Consider the following 20,700-nt stretch of genomic DNA (forward strand, 5'->3'; position numbering starts at 1 on the left):
GGCAGGGGCCTGTTGGGGGGGGGCAGAGGTTGAGGGGCTGGGGGCTGGAGCCTGTGGGGGGGGGCAGAGGTTGAGGGGCTGGGGGCTGGAGCCTGTGGGGGGGGGCAGAGGTTGAGGGGCTGGAGCCTGTGGGGGGGGGCAGAGGTTGAGGGGCTGGAGCCTGTGGGGGGGGGGCAGAGGTTGAGGGGCTGAGCCTGTGGGGGGGCAGAGGTTGAGGGGCTGGAGCCTGTGGGGGGGGGGGCAGAGGTTGAGGGGCTGAGCCTGTGGGGGGGCAGAGGTTGAGGGGCTGGAGCCTGTTGGAGGGGGGCAGAGGTTGAGGGGCTGGAGCCTGTGGGGGGGGCAGAGGTTGAGGGGCTGGGTGCTGGAGCCTGTTGGGGGGGCAGAAGTTGAGGGGCTGGGGGCTGAGGGCTGTTTGGGGGCAGAGATTGAGGGGCTGGGATGTGGGTTGTTTGAGGGGGTTGATGTGGGGAGGGTATTTGTGAGGCACCAGAAGGGGGTGGGACTCAGTGGGGAGAGAGTCTTGTGGGGCTAGGGCTGAGGGGCTTGGTAAGGGCCCTGTGAGAAACAAAGAGGGGGAGATCAGAGTGGGCAGGCACCCCCCAGGGAGGATTGAACCTTCTAATACGTGGCAAGATGAGCTCTCCACGTGAGGCTAGTAGCAAGTTTCCTCTGCACGTCTTAGTCTGGAATAATGACTACAGACAGCTGGATAAAGAGCTGGAAGGCAAGGTAAAATGGGCACCAGACCAACATGATGCAGTAGTGACTTCTTGTAGGAATAGGGATTGTCCTCCTCTGAAACTGCTCAAGGCAGAATACAGGACATGATGGACTGATAATTAGATCAGGATAATAGATCATCTATATGCATTTTAAGTGACATGGGGACTTAGAAAGTAACTTTATATCTTAGTTAAGTTTCTCTTTGTTAAACTTACTAGGGGTTTATTTTTGTTTGTTTTTTACAGCTCTTTGTGATTAAAAGGGGATCACCTCAGGAAGGCACAGAGATTATACCCTTTGCCATGCAACTTCTGCTTATTAAATATTTGACTGTCTTTCAATATAGCCAGATTCAAGGCATTGAGAGAGATACAGATGGATTGTAAAAAACTCCGTAGCTGTCAGGAAAATGTTAGAAATCATTTGAATCAGGGCCAAAAGACAGGCAGATGTGACAGGCACTAATGCTTCTTGCCAGAAAAGCAGCAAATAAGTACCACCTAGCAGGGAGGAGAGAAAGAGAGAGAGGAGGAGGAGGAGGAAACCAACACGCAGTAGGGTGCCAGCTACTGCCGAAGATGAAACACAAATTGATTTTTTTTTTATCAAAATGGCACCCTCAGGGAGCAGTTCTCTGAAAAGTGAGGGGTTTTATTTTTTTCTTTATATTTTGTGTTGAGCCATTATCTTCCCTCCCCAGTACTGATCTGGGGTTAAGATTACTGCTTTGCAAAGATTGTCAAAGCAGTAATTTCCTTCCTTGTTAAGACACAAAGGGCTTAGTTCAAGTATAGTCCTCGGAGCTTCACTGGCTGCCTTAGAACATAGGAGCCCAGCAGCTTTGCACTTGCTAGAATATAGAATCACAACTGTGGTAGAAAATAGCTGATCATCATGGCTCACTGTAGAACAGAGAACACAAAAATCCAGCAGTCAGCCAAGAGCTGTGATGAAAGTACCAGAGTTAAAAGAAAGGCAGTAGGAGAAACATTCAAATCGGTATCAGATCCCAAGCAACAAACATGCTAGTAGGACAGTAGTGCAGGGTACACACTGGTAGAAGCATAGCCTGTTTGCTTGTATTGTGCCTGAGACAGTGAGTATGTGTTCTGAACTCATCAGCTAATGCTACCTTCTGACACAAATCCTGATGGTCATCCACAACTCCAGCTATACACTATGAAACACTAGTATTGGCTTAAAGCATACCTGTGTTGTTTCTTGAGAATCTTGGAATGCTGTTACTGTCTCTAATTCATATAATCTTCAGTCTGTACTAAGGGATTCTCTATAGATATTATTGACCCCTTGGTTGGGGTGTTCATCTCTCTCTCTCTTTTACAGTTATAGCATTATTAAAATAAACACTTGTAACTTAACAAAGATGATTTTAATGCCTCAGTTTATTTTTATTATCTGTATTCTGGTATCATCCACAATGCATGAAGCCCTGTTTGTGCACACAGTAGTCCTGTTCCCTGCCCCAAAGAGCTTACAATACAAGAAGACAGGCCACATATGAAGGGTTAGAAATACATATTCCATCAAGCCTAGAAACGTCTCTCTTAAATGAAAGGTTTAAAAGGCATTCTGGGAGTACACTTCCTCTTACGTCTTCAGGACAAACTGCTTGCTGTGTCTGGCAGATGTGCTTTGATAGGGTTTGAGGGATTGAAATAAACTAGCCAGATAGAGTCAGCATATTAAATGATAAATGGCTATAATGTACAGCTACAGGATAATCGTAGCAAAGAAATTGAGATAAGACTGTTCCAAAGTCCTTTATATTTTGGTCACTGCAATAGGCATTGCAGTTTGGAGAAAGTAGGATTGAAGATAATATGAGCTGCAGCAATGAGATGAGGATGGTTTAACTCAGATTCCTTTATGTTCACTACTTGGTGTTTTAAACATAATGCTGTCAAATAACCATGTTAAGTTATGTAATAACTTTCTTTTCTTAGCCCACTCTTGACTTTTCCCATTTTCCTTTAGTTATAGATGCTCTTCTGTTTCAAATCTCTAAAGCTAGTAGTGAAAAATATATGTAAGGTATGAGTATGTTGTGCTTGCATGTTTTGGATATTTGTGCCTTGTGTAGTTCCATTTCTTAGTGATTTGTAGAGAATGCTCTCACTCTTCATTGTTCTGTGTGTCAGTCAAATAGATGCTTTTTTAATTGTCATGTTCGTCCGTATTCTCACCAAAAAATACAAAATGTACATTGTAAACCGTCATCTGCTCTTGAAAATTTTTGCTGATTTCAACATGTTGGATATCTTCCATTATACCTTCCAGTGGCCATTTAACTGGTGACTGCCCATGGTACAAAATAAAAAGAATGGAGCACTGTCTACTCCTCCTAAAAGAAACTGTTCATGAAGAAGTGGGGGAGGGGGAAGGAATAATCTAGAATGTTTTTGTTTCCCCCCCTTTTTCTCCCTCTCACTTCCCTCCCCTTTTCCTGTCATGGTGACACATACCTCCCTTATCCACAATCACTTCTATGATGCCCAATTCTACTCCTGTTTGACTTCAGTAGGGTGGTAGGATCAGGCTTTTAAGATGGCAGTTCAATAGCCGTATCAGAGCAAGTCATGTAGGATAAGTGGTTCCAAGCAACGAACTGTTCTGTAGGAATACATATTGAGTGATTACAGCTTATTGCAGAAAATGTTTGTTTTAACTTTCTTAAATGTGTTCTGATTTTACATTTGATAGCTAATGCTGAAGCTGCACTAACTCTTGATTACTCACCAGGACGTCGATCAGCGTGACCCACGGGGTCGGACCTTGCTGCACCTTGCTGTTTCCTTGGGATATATAGAGTCTGCCAAAGTCCTTCTTCGACACAAGGCAGATGTTACCAAAGAGAATGCACAGGGATGGACAGGTAAGAGATCAGCTCACAGGCAGTTAATCGTTTTCACCTTCAACATTGAGGGTCTAAAATCTGTCTCTATAAATGTCACCTTAGGACCATGGGATGTGGCTGCAGTGTTCACTTTGCTTTTGTTAATATTAAACCTTGCCTGTGTTTGGGTTTCTTGCAGTTTTACATGAGGCTGTAAGCACAGGAGACCCAGAGATGGCATACCTGATACTGCAGCATCGAGACTACCACCAAACATCTGCAACACTTGGAGGGGTTCCTGAATTACTCCAAAAAATTAATGAGGTAAATGCTTAGTGAGACCTGAATTGCATGCTGATCAGTTGCAGCTGGACGAATTGTTAGTTTGGTTCTAGGTGACTTAAATCAGCAACTTTAAAGTCAGGATGATGCATTATTCAGTTCAAAATTGTGCCTATCAGCTCTATATAAACATGTGGGAGATTATGGAGTTTTCTCTGTTTTTTATTAATAATCTCGGGTCTTGGAGGATGATGCTGCTTCTTCCTACGTCAAAGGCTGAGAGTTATGTGCTTTTGTAGTAGAATAACAAATGAAGAGTAATTCAGTAGAAAACAATGATAGCGTTAGAGTGTTGCAGAACAGCGTTACACTCTGTGCCCATTAATTTAAATTAAATGACAAATATCAGCACATGTAAAATTCATACTTGTTGGTTTCATTGTGCTTCCTATCAGGAGCATCTCAAAACCTCTACTTTCTCTTGTTTCTAAAATGTACATTTGACATGCTGTACTGAATATTAATCTAGTGTTCTCTCCTTTGGTGGTTCATTTGAATACTTTTTTTCTACACTAGACTTCTGATTTTTATGTGGAAATGAAATGGGAATTCACTAGCTGGGGTAAGTTTGTTTTTTTTGGGGGGGTATTTTTTACATCTTTCTTACCTCTAAGTTTTAAAAATTGCTGAAATAAAAAGTATGTTTGCAAAGAAAAAACAATTCTCGAGCCCTTACTCTCTCCAAACCCATATTTTTTTCCTTCAACCCAAAAAGTCTTTTAAGTGTTGAAGTTTCCTTCTGACCACCTTAGCCTGCTGCACAAACTGTACCCTTCCTTCAAATATCTCTTGTTTAAGTTTTTTTTTTGTTTGTTTGTTTTTTGTTTTTAAAAGGAGTAATGTGCTGAAGATTCTTCTAAGGCCATTCTGATTTTTGGGAGACACATAAGTTATGACAGTTACACAAACATTATGCATCAAGACATAAAATATTCAGGAAACTTATTCCTTTACACTGCAAAATAGCATTACAAGTGATTTGACTTTCTCCAAACCACTACATATTTAGCCATTGCATGAGGCAGGTTACAAAATTGCATCAGGCCACTGGTCTGTTCTCGTGTTTCGTTTCCCTATTGTGTTAATCAGTAAATCTAGAATCAGTCCTGATAATCTCTCTGTTCTTTGTTATCTAGACATTGATTCATAGGTTTAAGGCTAGAAGGGAACATTATAATCATCTACTTTATGGCCTGCATAACACAGACCATAACATTTTCACCAAGCAATTTCACCAAGCACATAACTTCTGGCTGAGTTTAGTCTTCCTACATTTGTCCTTTCTGTTAAGGATTTTTATATTTGCATCTGTATGTGTCATTGTTTCTTTTATAGTTCCACTCGTTTCCAGAGTCTGTCCAAATGATACCTGTCGCATCTGGAAAAGCGGAGCTAAGTTACGCGTTGATATCACATTATTGGGCTTTGAAAATATGAGCTGGGAACGAGGGAAACGTAGCTTAATTTTCAAGGGAGAAGGTAAATGCTTTAGTACATTTGATTCATTGATCATCAGTTAGTACACAAACTACACTGACCGATTCCTAGTGTTACTAAAAGGACATACGTAATTATAAGCTTTATTTTTGCATGCTTTCACAGACTTATTTGTGCTGGGAAGTGCGTTTTCTGGGATTTCAGGTCACTGGGCTAAGCAGAAGTGGTTGGACTTTCTGTTAAGAAAAATCTTCTGGAGCAAATATGAATCACTAGAACTTGACTTTACCCTTCTCTCCCACTCTCAACAAAAACAAAAAAGAAATCTGCTGTGTTTTTCTTCTTGGAGGCCTGAAGCTTCATTATTAGTCTCTTAATTCCATTATGCAAAATTATCATAAAAATGACTTGGGCAGGCACACAGTCTGCTTGCATATCCTTACCATGTTGGTGTGTAGTAACTTAAAAAACTTGCCCTAGGTAAGTGAGTGATTAAAACTTTGCTAGGCAGCTTTAATCCTCATTTTAGTCTATAGTGTGTGTCTTGGTCAGCTCTTCATCCTGAAGGTTAGTTCTGAAGTCTGTAGTCCATAAAATATATATCCTTTCAACAGATACTGGAGGCTGGGCAGAACTAATTGAGATAAACCATGATGACAAAGTTGTCACAACAGAGCGTTTTGAAATCTCTCAACAAATGAAGCGTCTGACTTTGGGCTCTGTGACGCCAGAAAGAAAGGAGGTGGAAAGACGCCTTACGTCTCCAATTATTAATACGTGCCTTGATACTAAAAATATTGCTTTTGAAAGGTAAGGTATTTAAGCTTCTCTTAATGAACAAATCCTCCAGATGTGAAATATGCAAGATTATTATACTTGCAATGTAGTTTTTAAAAGCCTTGTAATATGTATCTTAAAAATAATATGGGATGTAACAATAACTGCATATCTTGTTCCGTATAGACACTTTATAACCTCTCAGCTCATTAGTTCTTGTCTTGCAAACAATTTCCATTTGGTGTGAAGTCCATTTGCACCATAAGATATGGTTTCCCATATTAGTGAGGCAAGGGTTATATCTTCTGATTTTAGATATGTACCGGTGGTTCCTGCTTATTTTGTGAAGCATATGTGCAGTATTGAAAAACCAATAATAGGGTTTACAGCTTTTCTTGACTTATTCGTTCTACTCTGGCTTTAGTTTAATCATATAAGTCTATAAGAATATCTCTAAATATTATCAATTAGAAAAGACAGCAAACTACTTATAACCCTATTCCTCCTTTTGTTACATTAGTTTATCCGGCATTTAATCTGCATGGTCAAAAGAGCTCAAATGAGCTTGCTTTCTCTAGGAAGCATCTCTATTGTGCTGCACATTTCTGGGGTGCTATAAAGCAGTTGTTCTAACTGCTGGAAGACATGTGGATTTTGTTTTGGTTTGGTTTTTTACTGCAAGGAAGAAGAGTTTGTCAAAACATGGATGCAGAATTGCAGCCACTAAGGGACAGCAGCTATCAAAGCTCACTAATTGATTCTACTAGATGTGTAAAGATTTCTTTTTTTTTTTTTTCTTGAATACTGAGATGTACTTAAGGGGTAACATGTTAAAGTCTTTAAGTTCTAAGATTCACAGACTCTCAATGGGACTTAAGTTCCTAAGTTTCTAAATTCATTTTGAAAATGGGACTTAGGAGCGTTTGAAAACATTACCCGACATTTCATAGATAAATGTTTCTTCAGCTCTACCAGTCCAGTTCCCCTGACTGTCAGCTACATGTTGCTAGTGGAGATAAAGCTCAGCAAGTTAGTAGTGATAGAAATGATGCAATGGTTTCCAGAAACTCCCAATTCTTAGCTGGTCAGGCATTCACGTCACAAACGAAAGTCACGGTTCGTTGGTCTCTGCAATTAAGCCAAAGTCTGAATGTGAACAGAAATTAAAATACTCTGAGTCCTGTGTTGGAACAGGGTGTTGGTGTTTGCGGGGACAGCTTATGGTATTGCTGCACCGTTTCTCTAGAGCTGTTACTTTTTGGTACCTTTCAAAACACTAGTCAGGTGAAATGTTGTTAGGGAAAACAGGGGCTTGGGGCTAAATATAAACTGCAAATGCAGAGATAATTGTGGTGTTTACTCTTTATCAGAAATACATCTGGATTTTGGGTATGGAGGACAGAGAAAGCAGAAGGTGTTAATGGTTATGAAGCAAAGGTAAAAAGCAATTCTTTACAACTAAGAGATCTCATAGCTAATTGAATTATAATTGTGATCTTCTGTATCCCCTGTGTATCTTGGATTTTTATAGCTTGCTTTGGTATCTGTAACTTCTGTGTTTTTTGTCACCAGATCTGTTTTGGGAGTGACAGGTCTTGGAGGGGATACCAAATAGCAAGAGGGGTGTCCGTGGGTGAGAGCTGCGAGGGGTGGAGGGGAACAGGGGATGACAGGCACGATGGAGATTGTAGCAGATAAAGGGGCAGGAGCTCAGGAGGTGGGGGTAGGAGCAAAAGCAGACAGGGAGAGGCTGCTGGGGAGAATGGTATAACCACTGGAGAATGCTTTCTCCAGAACTTAGAATTGAGCTCATTGTTTCTGTGTATCTACATTCCTTTGTCATCTGTCAAGTAGCTGTGAAACCCACTAGCAAAGTGTTTCCATCCCATGCCCACTCCACCTATCATCTCTCATTTACTGTTGAAATGTTGACTCTCATCTAGACCTCTCTGCAGCATTCACTGTTGTTGACCATATAAAGATACTATTGTCTCTCCTGAGAAATGTGGCAGCAGTCAATGTAATGCATTAAAATGGTTTAAGTCCTTCCTGGAGGGATGCATCCTATGAGTAGTGATGGGAAACTGACCCCTCCCTTGTGGAGCTGCACAAGGATCAATTCTCTCTCCAGTCCTATTCATCATCTACACACAGCCATTAGGCAACATGGACTCCAGTGCCACCAATATGCAGATAATGGAGCTCTACCTTTCCTTCACCACGTGCCCATCCCACTGCCACAAAGACTGCCTCGTGCTTGGGTGAAATCCAAGGACAAAGAACAGCTGGCTGAAGCTGAACAGAAGCTGTGCTGGTGGGCAGAGGAAAGCATTTTGAATGATTCACAGCCCTGGTGCAGTCACTTTTGTTGGAAGGTACATACCCACAATTGGTCAATTCTGTCTTATAGCTTAGGAGACTCCTGAATTCATCACTGATGTGAAGTTCTCTCATGGCAGCATGTGCAAGTAACTGTTTCTACCATCTCCCATTGGCTAGGAGACTGGTGGACAGTGACCTGGTCTCATTATTTATGCCTTTGTCACCTCGTTTGGACTACAGCCGTTCGGACTATTTCCTGCATAAGCCTTCAGTGCTTAGGAAACTCCAGCTGGTACAGAACACTGCAGCATGTCTCCTCAGCAACATTGTGAACACATCAGACCTATCCTCAGCTTCCAGTGCTAGCTTCCTATAAAATATTGAGTCAAGTTTAAGGTCTTGGTCCTTATTTTCAGGGTACTCAGTGACCTAGACCCAGGGTCTCTCCAAGATAACTCAAGCTCTGGGATGAAGACCATGGTTGACAACTCCACTCCTCTGGCACAATGTAACTTTCTACCATAAGAGTAAAGTGCATCTGCGGAGTAGAGAGCTTTCTTGGGATTGCCCCAAGACTGTGGAATGAACTCTCCCAGAAACTAAGGACAATCCAAATCTCACCACTTTTCATTCTCAGTGCGAGTGTACTTCTTTGACCTTGCCTTCTCTAAAATAAATATATCAGTAGGGGTGTGTATTATAAAATCCCAAACACAGTCGTTCCCTGCACGCACACCTTCCTTTGGGGAGAGGATGAGGGACCAGTTATGTGCCCATTATTAGTCACATTGCTGTAGGCATTCAGATACTATGGTGATGAGCATGGTAGAAGAACTTGTGTAGAATAGAATCTGTAGGACCTCTGCTTCATCTCTTGCTGAAGTTAAAAGGGGATTCTGGTGAATGAGGGCAGGGAACTGCAGGAAGAGAAAACATGGCTAAAGCGGTTGAACACCACTCTGGAGAATTGGATTCTATCCCTGCCTCTGTCACAGAGTCCGTGGCATCACATGGCAAGTCAAGTAAACAAACTTTTTCACTGATAGTCACGAACTGTTCCTCATTTTCGAGTGCCTAACTTGATATCCAGAGGTTGCATTTAGTTTTTTTTGTTTTTTGTTTTTGCAAAAGAGCTGAGAACTCAAAACTGCAACTGAGGTCAATGGGAGAGGTACTCTGAACATCTGAACTTTCTAAGTACTCTAAAAATTCAGGTCCTTGACTTGTCAAATTGGGCACTCAAAATTTGTTGACGCTTCTGACTTTAATTGCCATGTGCTTTAGATCCCCGTGTGTAAAATGGGAATAATACCCACTCAGGGGCACAGGGTTGTTAAGATAAATTCATTAATCTTTGTAAAGAACTAAGATATTACAATGAGAGCACCATGGAAAACCTATGAAGAAATTCTAATTTACCTCTGTTTTGGTGAAGGATTTCGATGGTGTATAGTCTACTGCATTATTTACTGTACACTAAATGAGGATTAAAATAAACAATGAATAGATTCCCATTCAATGAGCACTGTCCATCCCGGGTGGTATGTGACCATGTAATTAAATTGTAACATAATGTAGATGCTCAAGAGGGCCAATTTAAGGTTCTGGCATTTCTTGACTTGTGAGTGTAGGTCTTTGCAGACTTATTGTTCTTTTAATGTGCGGGTTTTTTTGTTGTTGTTAAAGTGTAGTGGCTTAAACCTGTACAGTCGACCCGTGTGAAACTGAATTCATTTGAAGCTCTGGTATGGTCAAAAAATTGGTAACATAAATGGAACCTTCTCGCTCCTCTGGTTGCTTGGGGTCAAACCAACAAGGACTGAATCCTATCACTGCCGCGGAACCACTCCTAAGTATGAGCGCGCACCCGTGAGAGCCGAAGTTCCTTCTAGTTGTTGCATAATTCCATCTGCAGAATCTTATCAGTGACTTCTTAAGTAGAAAGAGCAGGGCCACAGCCTGACTGCTCTTCCCTGTCCCTCCTCCCTCAAAATTAACACGTAAGTGGGGGATTCTACACTTCCTCAGTTTAAAGTGCCCATCCAATCTTTCAGCTGGAACCAACTTCATTAACAGGAAATTTGTCTGCAAGCACCTGAGTCTCTGGAAGGGCCTGACCCAGTTCGCGCTGAAGTCAATGACAAAACTCCTTTGACTTTTGCTGCTGTAGGATTGGACTTAAATGATGACTCATGCTAGCTAGTTTTCCTTTGTTAATGGATTCTTGGATAGATATTTTTATGTTGATTCTAGCAGCTTGCCCAGCAGATGGCTGTCTAGCTCAGCATTAGCATGGGACTCTGTCAAAGTAATGACCTAACAATACGTATTTGTAACGTTTTCAGCACTTCATGGAAAAATGAGTTAAATAGGCAGATCACACAATCATGTTTCACTGATTTCTGATGCATTAAAGGTAGACGGATTCTTGCTCCTCCTCTTTCCTCTGCCTCTTGGTTTAACTTTTTGAATATGTTGCTGGGGTAACTTTAAAGATGCTGCTTTTCTTATCTTTAATAGTTGTCAGTGGGTCCTGGTCTATGACTGGAACCCCTAGGCGCGACAGTAATACATATGATAGATAATAATAATATCCTTTTTAAAGGTCTATACAGCAAACAATGTGAATGTTGTCACAAAAATCCGAACAGAACACTTGACAGAAGAAGAGAAAAAAAGATATAAAGGTAACTTCCCATAGGTTATCTGAAACTAAATAGAACATTTTGTTAAGATCTTTATGTCCTGCCTCTTTGTACAACCTTTGTGCACAACACATGCATGGTGAAGAGTAACCAGGCAAGTTACTCTCACTTGCCTCTGAACCTGTTGTAGCTAATTCCAATTGCTGTGCACTTGAAGTGGCTTATTACTTGGCTCGCTGAAGTTCTAATGTAAGTGTGAATGATTCTGTGTAGTTTTGATTCTGTTTATTGGGAAAAGGTGTTTGAAAATTAGTGTCAGTTTCCTCTAAAGCCTCAAAAGGTAGTACCCTCCCCCATGGTTTCATTTTCTGTCCCTGCATATTCTCTGCCCTGAAAGCCTCTGTACTTTCACTTCATATCTGTTCTTTTTACCTGCGTTAAAACTATAAGATGTCTGCATTATTTTTGTACTCGTAATTCTGGGGTGCATATTGAGATTATAGTAGAAGGTGGAAGCAAGGCCATAACCTTGTGTGGGGGAACAATTGCCTCTCGGCAGTTTTCAGACACTCCCAGAAACGAGACATGGTGGACAATGATAAATTTTAGGTGCCCCCGATGTTAGTGTCCTTAAAATCATCATCCCTTCACCCATTTTATTCTTAAATCTTGGGCTTTTCTAGCAAAGGGTTCATCGAAAACCAGCCTTGCCACAGTTGTCCTGCATTGAATGAGCAGTGCAAACAAGGCTCTGTCCATCTTCTTTTCACTATGGAGCTGGGGCTTCCCTTGTCACAGAGCCTGAGTGGATGCATGTGCACTTCTGTGTTTATTAACTCTACTAATGAGCCTATTCCTTCTTCCTCCCTTTTTCTCAAGCTGACAGAAATCCACTGGAATCTTTTCTTGGTACTGTCGAGCATGAGTATGGTGCACAGGTGAGTAAAATCTTTCTCTCATCACTGACTTTAAAAGCAGTCACTGCAGTGTTGAGAAGTAACACGAATGAGTTATGTGGATCTTATGCCACAGCTTCATCAAAACTGTTTCTTCAATTCTAGAAACTTAGTTCAAACGCTGGGGTCTAGACTTACACTTGAGAGTTTTAATCCCTCCACCCCCACCTGTTGCTGTAAGAGTAATTGTACCTTTCCTTTTGAAGAAGCTCAGGACTGGAGGTGGGTCATGGAATCTGGAAAGAAGAGTGGGAAATTGGGCTGCTGGAGTGAGATGAGACTCTGAGGGTTTGCCAGGGGCTTCTGTTCTTACCCTCCCCCACCCTTCCCCCCCACTCCAAAAAGACTGGAATAACCAAATGTACTGAAACTGTCGGCTTGCAGACCTGCAGCAGCTTTGGATTGAAGATATGATGTTTCAGTGGTGACCCAGCACTACAAAGAAGTGGCAGGGGGTACGAGTGCTGCAGCAGCACGCGAGCATATAGCAACTTTGAGAAATGGGAGGTGTCCGTGGGTTCTATGCAGAGTGTGAATTATTGATGTTACCAGCCCTGCATAAGAGAAAATGCTTTTACATCTGTCCGGGTTGAAAGATGAGGAGGTAATGGATTTACCAGCTGATGGCTCTGCCAGGGGTTTTGCTGAGGATCTTGCTTAGGTACTTGGCCTTCTTGGAATTTGAAGTCCCCCCCCGTAATACTGGCTACTCTGAATAATGCGGAGCCTGGGATTGCTTTATATTATGGATGCAGTGTAGTTGTAGCCATGTCGGTCCCAGGATATTAGAGAGACGAGGTGGGTGAAGTCATATCTTTTATAGGACCAATTTCTGTTGGTGCAAGGGATAAGCTTTCGAGCCGCACAGAGCTCTTCTTCATAGTTTCTAATTTTGACACATTAAATCCTCACCCCATTCTAGTTTGGCTACATTTTTGTAGGTAGACTCTCCTGTCTTCATAAAGCATTGTGAGATCTACAATCCGCTTGAAAAGCACTATATTAATGTATAGTTCTGTCTTTTAGTCTGTTGTATCCGTGTGTTCATTTCACTGCTGACTCTCAAGTTAGGTGAAATGTGCTGCTTTAGATTGCTCTAGAATCTGAGATACCAGCTGAAGCTTTCTGTAGGAGGCGTTGATGTCTACATATTATGTACTGTTTATTTTTACAGGACCTCAAAACAGAGTATGCCACAATGAATAACCCTACAGCCATTACTCTGCAGGAATATTTTGACCCGAAGTTCGACCTGAAAGATAGGGACATAGGAAGACCCAAAGAAGTCACTATTAGAACACAGAAGTGAGAAATGTTAATGTATAACTTGCAGTGCTTGTCTTAAACTCTTCCTGTTTGAGGTCTACCTGCTTTGATTCTCCTCCAGTGTTTTGCTTTTAGAAATCATATTGTAAATGTCTAATATAATTCACTTTATTCAGGGAGTGGGGATTGAATTAAGGGTGGCATTTTCAAAAGCACTCAGTCTTGGCCTGCCTGCCCATGCTCCCTATAAAACCAGTGGGAGGAGAGTTAGGTGAATGCTAACCATTTTAGTAAAATCCTACCCTTTAGACAAGTGAATGGTGCCAGTCTGTCTGAGGGCTCTGGAGGCTGAAGTCTATCAGCAAACCAGACGTAACATGGAGAGTGCCAACACTAGCTTCTCCCATACTGTGCCTCAAGTCTGACTGGGAGTGCAGTTCGGTCTTCAGCCTCTGAGACCTCCAACCAGGGTGACAGTTATGAGGTTTGATTTCTGTGATGCACACATCTGTCTGCTGGAAACTGGACTGACTCCACCTTCTCACTGCATGCATTCTAAGCCATTCTTGGATGGTAATTATTCTTGGTCCTTACTGCTTAGCTGGGTTATAGTTCAGGTAGGCCACAGCTTCAAAAAGAAGCTATGTATCCCAGTATGTGCCAGAGCCATATAATTCATTTTCCAACCCTAGTGGTATTGTCATTAGCCTAATACTATGTGTATTTTGCCACATGTATAGTAGAAAAGTGAAAACTCTTCTAATATCCTCGTGTATAACTCGCTGTTACAGGTTTAAAGCAACCTTGTGGATGTGTGAAGAATTCCCCCTCTCTCTCATGGAGCAGGTCACTCCCATCATTGATCTGATGGCCAGAGCTAGTGCTCATTTTGCTAGACTTAAAGACTTCATCACTTTGGAATTTCCACCTGGATTTCCTGTCAAAATTGGTACTGTTCAGCGATCTTTTGCACTTAGACTCTTTTTCTTCATTTCCATTTTGCTTCTATTCGTGTTCTCCACCACAGCACAAAGGTTTAAAAACAGGGACAAAAATTAATATACAGTGCAGTTCCTAAAAATGCCACCTGTCACCCCACCCATCTCCCAGTCAGAGAACCTGGGAAAACAGCTGAGCCTTACCATATATCTGGATGGTCCTTAAATCTCCGCTCTGAAGGACCAAGCGGGGAAGTGAATTCCAAAGGCAAAGATACCTCGCTAAGAACTAGCTATTGCTAGTCCCGTCTATTAGCACTAGTGCCTTGCATAACTGCAACTGTTTCAGTATCTCAAGAGACCACCTCTCTCCTCACAAAGCTCGGACTCAAATAATTGGGGCTTTATAAGTCAAAATCATCATCTTAAACTTCACTGAGGTGGCCACTGCAGGCAAGAAGCAAGGTGTGATGTGCTCTCTTCATATAGCTGTGGCTTCGTAAAGGGGCCACCACTGCATTCTACCCTAGCTGCAACTTCCAAATGGCATCAAGGTGTGTCTCTGTGAAGAGTGCATTGCAGTGATCAGCACTGGGTGTATTGCGGGGAGGTGGGTTGGTTGACTGTTCTGTGAATATAATGCGTGTCTAAAAACTTCACTTGCACAGTGTTAAGTTATGAGACGAACTGACCACTGAAATTTTATTCTGTGGTAAAGTGAGGTGCAGTTCACTGTACGGCTACATAACATCTGTGAAATTTCTCTCTTTAAGCATGTATAAAAACCCATTGCTGCTGTAACTGTGGAAAAGTGTGTGGCTCTGCTCTGTCTCACAGAAATCCTGTACTTCTTCCATTTACAGAAATTCCCTTGTTTCATGTGCTTAATGCTCGAATTACATTTGAAAATGTTAATGGCTGCAGGACAGCTGAGGAAGCTTCATCACAAACTGCTGAAGGTGCAGAGTGTGAGTTGGGTAAAGCTCTGGTGGGTTTATGCGAGGGCTTTGTTTGTGTACTTGCTATCAGTGGGATTTATAGAATAAAGCAAACCTGTAGGCTCTACAGGCTTGAACTGAAGAGACTACAGTAGGTTGTGGTTCTTACTGTAACTGATCTGGAAAGCCATATGTGTAGTAAAATATCTAAGTGGCTGGAATGTGTATTCACCAATCAGATTAACCCATTCTCACTTCAAAACCCCCACTCAATTGCCTGTTCCAGGTTAACTCCTTGGGTACTGGAGACTAATGTTCTTGCCTTTATCGTTTATACAAAACCTGTGTATGTGAGAAGTACAATGGTAAATAGTCAGCGATGGATTTGTTTCCATGCTTATATAGAAAGGGCTACAATGGGGAGGGTGTGCACAATAATGGGGAAACAACATTGCATATGTATAATGCATTCCCCTGTGAGCTGCTGACAAACTCTTCTGCTAGGAATCATCAGCCTTAGTGATAGGTTGGCTGCACTTCGTGTTTAACTTTTTGGCAAACTTGCCTCTCTCTTGTTTTTACTTATCAAAGTTCAGTGTAGCCTGCTTAGTTCTTTGGTGCCACATGTCGGTTTTCCCTGCTGCAAAACTTGCTGGCCCCATGTTCATCTATGTTCTATTTATTCCTGTACCGTGTTGCTATGCAAACCTCTCCGGACCCCATTCACATAGGGATGGATGTACTGTGGGTGGTTCGCCTGAACCGAAGGCCAAGATTATAACAGGGTTCAAAAAAGAAATAGATAAGTTCATGGGGGATTGGGCAGGGATGCAAAACTATCCTCTGAAGTATCCCTAGCCTCTGTTTGCTAGAAGCTGGGAATGGGAGACAGGGGATGGATCACTTGATGATTGATTCCCTGTTCTGTTCATTCCCTCTGAAGCACCTGGCATTGGCCACTGTCGGAAGACAGGATACTGGGCTAGATGGACCATTGGTCTGACCCAGTTTGGCCGCTCTTATGTTCTTGGGGTCTTGTCTTGGCTTATTTATATAAATGAAAGTAGGTTTGGGGAGTTGATTTTTGGATTAACAAGCTGTAAGCGTACAATACAGTATATCTTTAACTATACTTTTAGCTTCTATAGCCTCTAGCTTTGAGGTCGACCAGTCTGTGTTTGAGATCCCCAAATCTTATCACACTCAACATGATGGTAGAAACGTGCGTGTGCAAGATGAAGATAATGAAATAATGCAGTTTGCTATTCAGCAGAGTTTGTTGGAGTCCAGTGGGAATAAAGTAAGTCTGTACTGCCAGCTGTTCAATGTTCTTTCTTTTTCTAGATACAGTATAGTATGTCTCCTTTTACCTCCGTCCTGGTTTTGACTTGGAAAAATTTACTTGGCTAGTTTAAAAATGAAGTACCCGTTCACCAAAGGTTTCAGAGCAGCAGCCGTGTTAGTCTGTATCCACAAAAAGAACAGGAGTACTTGTGGCACCTTAGAGACTAACACATTTATTAGGTGTACAATTACTTTGGTGAACTGCTCTAATACAGAGTTAGCTTCTTGTTTCAGCTTTATATTATCCACCAAAGCAATATTTCTTTATTTTAACATGAGCTGTATATAGCAAGACACGTCTCTAAACTCATACCAAGGTATTTATAGCTTCTGCAGGAATGGATGACAGATCCCTGTAATATTGCAGTTTTCAAAAGAATCTTAACACAGAAAGTTTTTGAAACTTGTCACCGCAAATATCAATGAGATATTCATGTCTGACTTAGAAATGACTTTCAAATATGACTTGCATTGCTAATTCCTGAATCACTGTGGCCCTTTCCCCCAGGAAGCCTTAGGAATGCATTCCAATGGAGCAGTGGCTTATGCGCAGGACTTTAATATACAGTATCAAAGGTAATTTTAACTTTTCTAAAATTCTTAAACGCATTGGGCCAGAGTGTAATTACCTCCAAGAGTAGCCCACAGGCATGCTGCACTTTGTATAGCCAAGCAGGAGAGCACCCAGGCATATAAGGCAAGGCACAGCAGAAGAACAGAAGCCCAGATCACATACTTTGTGGTACTGCTAGTCTCCAAGAAGAAGCTCAAACAAGCCTCCTTGTATAGTATCGGGGTAGCCGTATTAGTCTCTCTCCAAAACAACAAGGAGTCCGGTGGCACCTTAAAGACTAACATTTATTTGGGCATAAGCTTGCAAGAAAAAGTGAGGGTTTTTTACCCACGAAAGCTTATGCCCAAATAAATCTGTTAGTTTTTAAGGTGCCACCGGACTCCTTGTTCTCCTTGTATAGTAGAATATGGCCTTGCTAGCTCAGTCTAAGGATTGGAGTTTTGGTTTCTTCAACCAGCCCTTGAGCACCCGCCGAACAAAGGATCCTTTATCTAACTAGACCAGAATTCAAGATTCTCTTTTTCTCCTGCAACAGCTGCTAATGTGACCCCTCTAACAAGTGTCATCACCCTTATTTACCACACCCTGGACAGTTGAGAATTTTTGTTTTTTTCCCAAACTTAAGTTACCTGTTGTTACAAATTTAGGAGCAAATTTTTAATGGCCCTCTGAAAATAGGCTGCAGTGTCTTAGATTCTTCCTCTTGCAGATGCAAACAAGCATTTGTGTATGCATCAAGAATATCATCTCACTATCCGCTTTGTACATGCCGATGGTTGTGCGTATAAACGAGGTGAGTGCACATTTAGAGGCTGCTGAAAACAGCCATTAGGGAGCAGATCTTCGATAGCAGGCTCTCAGGAACTTTCAGAGAAAAATAGATGTCATGTTTGGAAACTGCATGACTACTACTCCTTCATAGAACACAATCCTCTCTGTAACTGTCCTGGGGATTGCTTTCTTCCCCTTCAGGAAAGGGAGGCTATCTGGCAGTTGGAGAGTCTCTTAGAGACCTTGCTCAAAAACTGATAGGAAGAAAATGAAGTAAAATGGGATATGTACCTCTCAGCTCTTGAAACTTTCTCTCTCTCTCTCACCAGGGCACTTCAGGAGAGCTGTATTATGAGTTCAAGTACTCCCCATTTTAGCACTCCAAATGAGTCATCCAGCTTTGATAAAGACTTACAGCTTGCCATGGAGTTGTCTGTCAGAGAGCAGCAGGAGCGGGAGAAACGGCGTCGTGAGGAGGAGGAGGAAGAATTTCAACAAGCTTTGCAGCGCTCTCTTACAGAAAAATAGACTCCTCCTTCAATCCTCTGAAAGACTCCTTACTCAATGTATGTGACCCCGAGGGCTGCAGTAACTAGGAGCCTGAGGACCATTCTTTGGTTGCATAAGTAGAGGACGTCCTAGACATCTTTTAATTGTCACCTTTAACATACCGATGTGGCCCAGAGATGCTACAGCTCTGGGCATGCAGTTCTCTATCTTGACCCAAGTGCCCTGGCATGTTGTGTGCGGACACCTGTAGTTTCTATGGGCTGCTACCTCCATGATTAAAGGTGAGGGCAGCAGTAGAATTCCGGGAGCTATATTTGGCTCCCAGGCCATGTCCTGTTCAAAAATTTCATAAAGGGAAGAGAGAGAGAAATATATTAAAGAACTGGAAACCTTGCCTGGGCTATATATGTAGGAGCACAGCAATATTTGAGAACCTGATACATAGCGAGTTCAGAAGAGAAACTTCCTTATACCTACCAAAGACATATTATTCTGTTCAGTCTTTTCTAGTAATTGAATGCCAGTCACTGTTTCTTTTCTAAATAGAGAGGAGAATGTGTGAAGTAGTCTTTCACTCCAGCGAGTGTTTTCCATTAGGTTTGGGTGCACATGGCTAAGGATATTTTCTCTTTTCAGTTCCTGAGCATTTAAAATGCAGCCATGCTTATCAATATGGTTGATTTTTAAACTTGAGTTAATTCAGGCTAGAGGTGCACTCAAGATTAAACTAATGCTCTCTGGCCAAGGGCAAAAAAGATAGCTAATAGAAGTTTTTTTCCCTTGAAAAGGGACTACCTGTTCATTCAAATATAGGTTTCTCTGTAGTGATTCAAGACCAGCTTAGTTCACACAATCAAAGAGGGCAGCAAGAAAATACATAGAAATAGGTGCTTTTTTAAAAGATCAATTTACTTTTTTTGTGAAAGAAATTTACACTGATTTGAAGGTAGTGTGCTGAATTCATACAGAGAAATTAGGTGAAATTTTTGTGAATGCCTATAAGTAAGTAAGTTCTGCCATCTCAAAGGGAAATATAAATATTGCTTTTTAAAAGTCAAATGTAAATCCTACATGTGAATACATATTTTGTATCTAAATCTTTTTATTGATTTTTTTTTTTAAGACAAACCAATTCAATACAATTACACTCTTAGGGAATAGTATCATTAGCAATACAGGAGTGTATTTTTACCAAGTTTTCTCAGGTCTTTATTCATACTATATATTTTTAGTTCTTTTGTCTGCACTTCTGTTAATGTACGCAGCGTACATGCTGTGATTGTCAAATGCACTCCTCCAGTACATACCGTACAACCATAGGAAAGCCTTATTGCAATGAAACATATTACTGAGCAATATTTCCTACTTATAGCTGGCAGAAGTGCAAAGAAACCTATGGTACATGTGGTCTTATCCTGCATTTGTTACTCAGGCAAAACACAGGGCTGCCTCTGGCTCTATGTGACATACTATTAACCAGTCTAACTTGCAATAAAATGGACATGATCATAATCAGTAAAAGGTAATTTAGAACTCAGCTTTATACCATATAATCATCCATTGTTTATGTAGCAATCAGATTAAAATTCCTTGTATGCACACTTGTGCCAGTATAATCTGTGCCATGTTTGTTTCAGACTATGCAGCTTGCATTTCATCAAACTTTAACTTCATCCCTAAATAGCTTATTTGGGCTTAGCAGTAACACTGTCACTTGCTTCCCATAAGCAGCTATACATTGGAATTATTGCTCCTCTCTTTGAAAAGAGAATTGCTGTAACTGTCACACCTACCCGAGGGACTAAAGCCTTTTGTTAGGGTTTTGACAGGTTGTGAAATAACAGATAAAAGAATTCAGTTTTTTCCCCTCATGTGGAAATAAAGAACATTGCTCCCTTTAAGAGCATTTGTCTGGCATTCTGATTACTAATAGCAAAACAAGATCTCAAACCCACCTTCCCCCCCAGCAATTTATTTTTTGTGCTTTGGTCACCATAAACTAAATGTATATTTGCTTCCTATTCACCGAAGAATCCTCCCAAATGGGAGTTGAAGCTGGGTGGGATAATAATTCTTTAAGCACATAAATTTTATTCTAGGCAGAGCTGGCACCAACAACCATAGGTCAGGTTGCTGAATACTTTCCATTATAAAATGCTGTTTTCAGTTGCTGTACAACTGACCATTTGGACTGAAACTTACCATGCCTGGTGTCTGCCTTAAGCCAAATGACTGTTTTTATTTTTTAAGCTTCATTGCTTTTTGAGAACAAAGCTTGGGGGTGGGGGAAAATGTTGGTAAAA

At 41.4% G+C, this 20,700-nt stretch overlaps 1 protein-coding gene across 3 annotated transcripts; it reads left to right on the top strand.

Annotated features, from left to right (window-relative positions):
- The first annotated feature begins 478 nt into the window (after positions 1–478).
- ANKRD13A (ankyrin repeat domain 13A) lies at positions 479–20,298 on the top strand. 3 transcript variants are annotated; one of them, XM_054006138.1, is made up of 16 exons: positions 641–729; positions 2,719–2,775; positions 3,484–3,616; positions 3,777–3,901; positions 4,436–4,481; positions 5,255–5,398; positions 5,971–6,166; positions 7,504–7,570; positions 11,061–11,142; positions 11,980–12,038; positions 13,231–13,361; positions 14,114–14,271; positions 15,124–15,228; positions 16,338–16,498; positions 17,051–17,118; positions 18,217–20,298. In XM_054006138.1, the coding sequence occupies exons 2-16, from the start codon at positions 2,725–2,727 to the stop codon at positions 18,413–18,415; spliced, it is 1,725 nt and encodes a 574-aa protein (XP_053862113.1). In that variant the 5' UTR covers positions 641–729; positions 2,719–2,724; the 3' UTR covers positions 18,416–20,298. The 3 variants fall into 3 exon arrangements, with proteins under 3 accessions (XP_053862112.1, XP_053862111.1, XP_053862113.1); XM_054006137.1 differs by lacking the exon at positions 2,719–2,775 and having other exon boundaries at positions 479–729; positions 15,124–15,219; XM_054006136.1 differs by lacking the exon at positions 2,719–2,775 and having other exon boundaries at positions 480–729.
- The last annotated feature ends 402 nt before the right edge of the window (positions 20,299–20,700 follow it).

Source organism: Malaclemys terrapin, chromosome 16, assembly GCF_027887155.1.
Source record: "Malaclemys terrapin pileata isolate rMalTer1 chromosome 16, rMalTer1.hap1, whole genome shotgun sequence".
Classification (NCBI taxonomy): domain Eukaryota; kingdom Metazoa; phylum Chordata; order Testudines; family Emydidae; genus Malaclemys; species Malaclemys terrapin.